Raw genomic sequence first — 9,017 nt, 5'->3', positions numbered from 1 at the left:
TACTCTATAACTGTAATTTTGATACTGTTATGAATCGTAATATAAATATCTTTTTGTTTTCCGATGGTCTTAGGCGACCCCTGTGAAAGGGTCGTTTGACCCCCAAAGGGGTCGCGACCCACAGGTTGAGAACTGCTGCTCTAGGGCTCCTCCTAAGCAATGCTTATTTTGTATAGCGTTCATTATTGTACTCACTTGAAAACAATGAAATAAAAATTTATAAGAAGGCATGCCTACAAAATTTAACTGTTTAGGAGGAAAAATAAGTAAGCCCACCATACTGTACCAATCTGGAGTTTTCTGAACTCACCCAGTAATTGTTTGTGCCTCCCTTAATTGTTGTTAAAAACAGGGCAACAGGCCCAAAATAGAGTCACTTTTGCCAAACCCCATATCACCAAACTGAGACTTAATTACAGTTTTGGCCTCTTCCAGGAATGGAATCTTAAACTAGTCAATCAGGAATTGCCTGTTCAGCAGGCAACTAGTTGGGTAATCTGCCTAATCGACCCCTGTCATCCCCTAAAGGGATTGTTAGCTTTTTGCTAGTGTAACTTTCTTGTCCCATTCATTCCCTTTTGCCTATAAAAGTTTTTCATTCTGTATAGCTTCTCAGAGCTCCTTCCTATCTGCTAGATGGGCTGCTGCCTGATTCATGAATCATTTAATAAAGTTAATAAGATCTTTAAAATTTACTCAGTTGAATTTTGTTTTTTTAATACTATCTACATGCTACTTTTTAGAGGTAAATATGTCTTACTTCCACTATTACACTAAGACCTCTCTAAGGCTGGAGGCTATGAGTGAATTAACACTCCCAGAACACCTAGCATGGTAGCTTATACTCAGAGGCATCTGACAATCATCTGAATAGCTCCCACATTTGCAAATCTTCCTTATAAAAGGGTAAATGTAGTTATCAGAAAGAGCCTAAAAACATTCATTTTCAGATGTAAGGAATAATATTATGTAATTCCTCAAATAGTAATCTCCACCTCCCCAAGGGATTCTGACACAATTGATAGCTGTATAGTATTTGGCCCACAGAAAATATTTGACATTTAATGAAATCATTTTAGATTTTAGCCTTCCAAGGTGAACATTCAAATAGGAATAAAATTCATGAATATACAAGGTCTGATGTATTTAAAAAGCCATTATCTTTATTCATATCTAGCATTATTATAATTACAGGGGTTTTTTTCCTTTTTCCTTATTTACACACTTTTTCCTCCTTCCCCCAGTTCAATTCAAATTATTAAAATTTCCTTTATTCTACTTTCCTGACACTAAATATGACATCGCATTTAACTTTGCTTTACTGAAACTGCTTGCAAAAAATGGTGTTTCTCATCATCTTTATTTTGTCAGAGATGCCTTATGCAGTGAGCAGATTACCCATATACCTTATTTTGCAAACTGTCAAGATACAATGGTCGGGCAACAGTGTTCTATACATACCACTACTAAAGGGCATGCATGTAGGCAATGGAGGGACTGAAAGAGGACAATGGCAGAAACTCCATACCAGCCTCACAAAAAAGGCTTAAGTCTGGGCTGCCTTCCAGGCATAGAATAACGTCTAAATAGTGTCCTGCTGTGGTCCTTTGTAATCCCTGCTTTGAGATCCAAACTTTACAGGATTCTGATCCGATAGAGACAACCACTACTGCTTCCTGATTTAACGAAGTTCAGACTTTAGACTATTTAAATATTCTTATAACTCAGGAAAAGTAAGAATAAGAGAATTAAAGGGTATGATAAAATAGAGAATAAGGGTATTATTAAGAAAAGACAATAGAGACGAGGGGAGGAAAAAGACATATCTAACTTCTAGATTAAAAATCCAAACACGACTCTGCCTTCCTGACTGTGGGTCCCATGTACTAAAACCTAGCTAAGATAAGGAACCAAATTATCTACATTGGTCATTCCTAAAAGATGTATTAAATTTACATCCCACATGACAGTGTTAATGAAAATACTTTCAGCCTTTTTCTTGATTTTTACAATGTATTTATTATTTTTATAACGTCCCTTTATAAAGTAGCATGGCTATCTGCAGAAGACTGAAGAAAAGTTTTGTGAAAATCTAGTATTTTGCACTCCTTGATTAATTCATAGGTGCTTAAGCTTTTACCGCTTTTTTTAAAAATTAAAAGTGCAAATTTTACATGACCCATTATTGATGCAGTTAATGCCAGATGTCGCAGATACAAACTCAAAGGCTTTGAGTTATATCAAAAGTTTAACAGGAACATGAATATTTATATATTTTCAATTAAAACACTGAAAGAATGCATAAATTTATAATTTTTAACAATTCCCTGCTTTACCCAATCTTTCAATTAGCTCATTGTCTTCGATAAGCATTTCATAAGAGGGCACTAATTGATAGCATTCTCTTTCAATATTAAAAAAGGTCAAAAGAAAAAGAGTCACTCATACAAAACAAATTACTATACCTTTTCCTTTGAATCCATGGAGAAAAGATTAAAAGAGAGAAAAGCAAGAAATCAGTTCACAAGTTCAAAGAAAAGACAGGTGAAATTTCAAGAGTTTTAAGTGACAAACTTTATCTGTAGTAATGATACCAAATGTGATTAACTGATGTCTAGCATTTACAATTATATTTAGGTATTAGTTATGGGAAAAGAGGAAAGGCATAATACTCAAGTTACAGCACAGTAAGTAAATCCAAGTCCATTAAGTTTGATAGAAACAAAAACAATTTCAGAAAGATAATCTACTAAAGTATGGTAACAACCCAAAAAATGAAAAACTAAGGGCCTTGGGATGGGGAAACATCTTAATTAAGACTTGAATTTTTGAGATCCTGTATATCGATAAGAACCAAGGCACACAATAAATGTCATATATCTATAATTCCATAAAAATAGGCAACATACACCTTTATGAAGCTTATAATGATGACTATTTTAATGACCCAGGCCTCCATTCTAAAGGGGAATCTACTGGTACTTAAACAAGTGTAGTTCTTCCTTCTACACTTTCTTCTATAACCAATAAAGATGTTTAAAAGAGATCAGATTTAACCCAGATCTCTAATCTAGACACTTCATAGTATTATTACTCTGCCATTTGTACCTGGCTTTCAAGCAAATTTTAGTTCATTTGTTAAAATTCATTGTCTGAATATCTGATTCCTACAAAAGTAATGAGTAAAGTTGATTAACTGCATGATTAAACTCAAAGCATAGCCAAAATATTAAGATTCTTTCTCAAGATGTTCACTTTGGCATACTTTCTTTTCCATGAGACTATAATGAAAGATTACTACTTCATCATATCTACAAGAAAGCCTCTAGGATCTAAAGAAAACTAGAAAGCAAACCCAAGGAAATTAAGGAGACAATAGCAAAAGATAATGTGCACTTCTCCTCTGTTAGCTTTTATTTTAAGTATATTCATTTTAATTTGTTGCAGTAAGCTCTACCTGGGTTTGATTACAAGCAGGCACATATTCTTATAACCTCATGGTAAGGAGGGAACGTTAAAGTGGAGTTGAGAAAAAGTGAGTAATGGTAAGTAGGAACAAAAACTCAACATGCATCCTGCTGACAGATAAACATATGCATTATATTCTATCCTCATTCACCTTAGTGTTTACTTCTTATATTCCTTACTTTATATATTTTGGAATTTGTCTCCTTTTCTCTCAGGATAGGAGAATTGCTTGGAATGGTGGAAATCACTCATCTAGGATTCCATATTCCCGATTCTAACGTTGGCTCTGTGCATGTCACTTAACCCCTCTGGTTCTCAGTCACCTCATATGTAAAATAAGGGGATGAACTAACAGACCTTTTAAGATCCTTTCCCCAAATTCTATCAATCCAATACTAAGTATGCCGCCATAGAAAAACAAGCATTCCTACACCTGACAGGAGAGCAAGTTGGTAAAACTTTCTAGAAGGTAATTAGGCAATACATATCAAAAGTGGTTATAATGTTCACACCCTGACGCAGGCAATTCCACTTTTATGAATTTGTCCTAAGGAAGTAATCATGTGCACAAAAATGTAGGAAGATGTTCATCACTATACTATTCGTTTAGAAACAACCTAAATATCTTATATTAGGAAATGGTTAAGTAAATTATGATGAATCCATTTAAAAAAAATACTATGTAACCACATATAATTACATGGAAAGATGTTCATTATAATGAAAAAGCAGGTTACAAATTATATGATCCCACATTGGCATAGGTATGTATACACACACTCACACACTCACACACACACACTCACACACTCACACACACAGATTGGAAGGCTATACAAAAATATTAGGGACTATTCCTGCATGGGAGAATTTGGTATTTTATATCTTCAACTTCTGCTCATCTATATTTTCTATTATGAACAAACATCAATTATGAAATAAAAGAATATATTTAAAGAAGCAATTCTATAGTTCTCTTGAGAATTATATTTTTATTTCCATTCTTCTCATCTCCCAACAATAAAACTCTTTTATTTAAATCAATCATCTTTGAAAAGACTAGGTGTGAAAATCACATGAATTAATAAGTCTTTTGGCATAATGGAAAATTTTATAAATAGGAAGTCGTATTGTTCAAAAACAAGGGAAAAATAACCACTATGGTAAATAAACATGTAATGCCCACAGAGATCAAACTGTGGTTCTGCTATTAAAGTATTCCCAGGTAATCCATATACAATATCCTGTAGATTCCTTAACGAAATACATTGTCATCAGGAATTCCATTTAAGAGAAATGAAAAAGACTTAAGATCCGGAGAACACAAAAATAACAGAAAAATATCATCTAATAGTTTTTAAATTAAAAAACAGAACAAAATGTTCTGCTCATAGTATTGAATTCAAAACCAAAGACTAGGGTTATTTAGTCTCAGATAGAAAAAAAATGAGAAAATACTTAAAACTAACCTCTATCATACAAACAAAACTAATTCTTTTCTCAACCAAGAAAAGCATGTGATTATGAGCTAAAAATATTTTTCAAATTAGAGAGATTTCTGTGGAAATGAAGAAAGAGTTTATTGTCAGTGAGAGTTGCTGAAAACTATTGAGAATGCCTGGGAATCTCTTTCCTGAAGATCTTCTAGAATACCTATTACCCAGATATGATTTAGGATCAAAAATCACCCCCATCACCACCAAGTGGAGGCAGACAAGATGACAATCCTTTCAACTTTATATTCTTTTTGTCTAGGTCAATAGATATGATAACGTATACATTCATAAAGAAAAACTTGCAACAAGCAACAAAATGAAGCTGAGTCAAGTAATTTTTAACTATAAAAATATTGACTGCTATTTTTCAAGTTTTTTCCAAGAAAATAAAGTTCACAATATTAACTATGATTAAAAGACATTATAAAACCCCAAAGGATACGTAATATTTAAAATAAAGTACTTAGAAAATTTACCAAATATTAAAGCCAATCCATGAGATGTACCCACTGCTATCAGACTGGATACGGCCTGAGAACAAAAGAGGGAGAGTACATTTTAAGATATTACATCAAGGATCTTGAAATAAGCAGAGTTGAATTTGCTTGTCTCCCTTCCTTCCTTTAGGCACCAGATGACATACCAACTATTACAAATAAGGACAATTTCATATAGGAAGCAAAATGAGAAATGAAACTTGGGACGTTTTATTTCTGGGAATCCCTCTAAATTTAGTCTATGGGTAACAATATCCAAATACCATGTGTTCAACATTATAGGCAAAAACATGACATTTAGTTTCCTCTACAGCAATTTTTTTAAAAACTCAAGGATCCGGACAAAGTAAGAGGCACTTACGCTACCCAACCAAGAACCTCCTATGAGGTGTGGAGAAGGGATTAGAAAGCTCTTCTCTAGTTTAGTCACAGGGGCCAAAACACACCAGAAACGTTCAAAATTCAGCCAACTTTCTCACCAATTCACTAACTAATAAGAAAGCTACAGGAAGCAGCGAGAAGTCAGGAAAAGAGAGCACTAGGTTGCTTCCAACATACCCTGGTTCTCTATGATCTCTCCACAGATTTACTTGGCAGGCTTGGCAACAGAGCTCAGAGCTGTTAAATGTACCATTTACCACAAAGTGCTTTTACCAAATACTGTTTTCCACTCCCTATCACCAAAAGGAGGCCAAATCACAGAAGGAACAAATTTACTTGGCCAGGGTAGAACCACATACAAACACACCTGGAAAATGCTAATCATTATTCCATTATATGCTTCTCAAACAAAAGCCTGAGAAGAACAATACACTAGGAAGAACATTCAACATACATAAATTTTAAACCTGACTACTGGCAATAAATGACTTATAAATTTATTATCACAATAATTTATGTAATAAATTGAACTATTAGAAGAATAAATGTTAAAAAACCCCATCCAATAGAAAGCTTACCTTTAAAGGATTATTTAAAGTATACTTACAATTGCTGTAGGCAAGCCCGCATCTACTTTGTCCTAAATGAAATTTAGAAGAAAAAAAGGACTTGAAAAGATATTCTCATTATAAAACAGAAAATGGTATAAGGACCCTCTTTACAAATACTTTGATCCAAATCAATTCAGTCAAGAGGTAGAACTTTCGCTTTTGCCCCCAACTAAAAGAAACTACAGAAGTATATACCAACAAAATATAAAGAGCAAGAGATGCTTCAGGAGAGGTACTGATTATAAATGAAAATGTAAATGAAAAAAGGAAAGAGGTTCCATTTCCAATAATGTGAATAAAGCATAAATACTATGAGTCAAAATGGTAGGAATACATAAAGATTTTAGAAAAGGGAAACGTGCACAATCTGACAACTTTGGTGGATCTATTCTACGAGTATGCTAAAGATATTCTTACTCTAAGTAGGGGCTTCCTATCCAGCAGATTATGCAATAACCTCTCAATAAAACCTGAGCAGGGTATATTCAGTCAGTTCTCAAGCATAAGAAAATTAAAAATTAAGTGCTAGTTCCAGCTCCTTACCAGTAACTGTATGATCTTGGGAAAGTCACCTAACCCTTCTGGATATTAGTCTCCTCATCTGTTCAAGGAAACAGCAAATATTGCCCTATCTACCTCAATGATGTCCTGAAGATCAAACTAAATGTAAAGTATCATATAAAAGTAAGACTATCTAGTTGATGCTTCTATGGTTTTAAATAATAGCAATGGCTTACAATAATTAGCACTGTAATAGCAAAGATCTTTCACATACATATATTACACTATTTGAATCTCAAACCAAGAAAGATAGATAAAACAGGTAGTATCATTAGGATTTTCCAGATTGAGAAAATAGAAATTTCAGGGAGTTTAAGTGGCTTGCCCAAGATTACTCAGCAAACGGCAGAACTGTGTCTCAAACGCAGGGATTCCAGGTCCTGGGCCAGGCTCTTGACAGCACTTCTACATTTCTTTTGTGTGTCTGTCCCTATCAGTATGGTCAACTAGTTATCATTATCTCTCTGAAGACAGAATCTATTTTATCCAATTTTATAGAGCTTCCCTGGAACTAACTTAAGAAACTTCCTTTACTGCATGGGAATAAGGAACAACCACCAAGGCTGTTATGTACAATGTCCTGGACAGCAGGATACACCCAGCTTTGTAGGGATATGTGTGTGTGTAAAGCTTGTCTAGCATACTGCTCCACAATCAAGAAGCATGCAACAGATATTTGATAAACGATTGATTTGTGTCCCAGATAGGAAAAAAAAAATGAGACAGCAGATGAACATAAAGGATATTCAAAAAGGAACCTGAATAATGAAACTAGAAGTCAGCTAACTTTAAGAGCTAAAACACCCACAGATGTGGGAATCATTTTAGAGATTACAGAATTTTAGTACTGGTGTTGCAACATCTTAGGGTAGTGGTTCTCAAAGCCAGCGTGCATTAGCATCTCCTGGAATAATACCTGTTAAACTGCAGATCCCTATGCTACCCTGCTAGAGATTCCAAGTGAGCAGGTCTGGGGTGGTGCCAGGAATCTGCATTTTAATAAGCACCCCAGGAGATTCTTATACATTAGGCACATTTTGAAAAAAAAAAGCACTGTGCTAAGGTATCATCTCTTTTATCTTAGGTAATCATAAAAATGACAAATATCATTTAAAAATTAATTTGAATTAATTTTAAATATAGTCTCGTCACATTACTTTGAGGAGGTTTCCAAAATTAAACAATGAGGTTCACAACTCCAAAAGTTCATCTTTCCAGAGTGTTCTCCAGGCATGGATGACAAAAGCCCTGATGATCCAGGCCCTAGGCAGCCCTGCTAACATCGCTAACATCACTATCCACATGGCTGAAGGCATTACTGAGCAACTTCAGGAGATACACCCAAAAACATAACTAGCTTTTTACATGTTAATAAACCAACCATCACAGAAAAGCATACGATTTAAATTGAGCTGGTAATCCAAAAGTATGAAGGCAGAGGATGAAGACTGTCACAGGAAAAGCAGTTTTCATTTTACATACCAAAGGAGCTCAGCCATAGCAATGAAATAAGAAGAGAATGCAAACACTCTGGGATTTATTAGAATTTCCCCTCCTCTTCAAGAGGGAGGAGAAACCCTTTTAAATAACAGATTTATCTAATCATTGTTCAGTGTCTGAGTTTTAGTTCAGTCTCCATTATTCAAAATATTTTTAAACTACACAGGTGGGTCAAATGACTGTTCTGGTTCATCTTGATTTTGAAAGGAATGAATTTCATCACCTACATAAGGATTAAATTCAGAAAACGTCATGGAAATGTAATCCTCAACAGGTGGTTCCCATTCTAGCAAATATGAGTTACTCTCCACCTAAAAGAGGAAGGACAATTGCCCAGGTTTCCTCCATTGCTTGACTATCTCTCTATTTAAATTGACTTCATGATATATGAGCTGGTATATCAATTGCCCAGAGAACACGCTCGCGCGTTCTCTCTCTCTCTCTTTCCTTCCTTTCTTGCCTCCCTTCCTTTCTTTGTTTGCCTCTCTCTCTCTCTCTCTCTC

The 9,017-nt window shown here is 34.6% G+C and overlaps 1 protein-coding gene across 3 annotated transcripts in view; it reads right to left on the bottom strand.

Moving 5' to 3' along the window:
* Window positions 1-9,017, bottom strand: part of VPS8 (VPS8 subunit of CORVET complex) — a 255,460-nt gene that overhangs the window by 209,907 nt on the left and 36,536 nt on the right. For 2 of the 3 annotated variants that reach the window (XM_019668968.1, XM_019668973.1), the window contains 3 exons: window positions 6,450-6,482; window positions 5,441-5,495; window positions 2,466-2,471 (listed from right to left, as the gene is read on the bottom strand). In XM_019668968.1, coding sequence (XP_019524513.1) covers window positions 2,466-2,471; window positions 5,441-5,495; window positions 6,450-6,482 — 94 coding nt within the window. The remainder of the gene's footprint in view (window positions 1-2,465; window positions 2,472-5,440; window positions 5,496-6,449; window positions 6,483-9,017) is intronic. The other variant, XM_019668980.1, reaches the window with a different exon arrangement.

Source organism: Hipposideros armiger, unplaced genomic scaffold (assembly GCF_001890085.2).
Source record: "Hipposideros armiger isolate ML-2016 unplaced genomic scaffold, ASM189008v1 scaffold_14, whole genome shotgun sequence".
NCBI lineage: Eukaryota > Metazoa > Chordata > Mammalia > Chiroptera > Hipposideridae > Hipposideros > Hipposideros armiger.
This window is presented reverse-complemented; position numbering and strand designations above follow the sequence as displayed.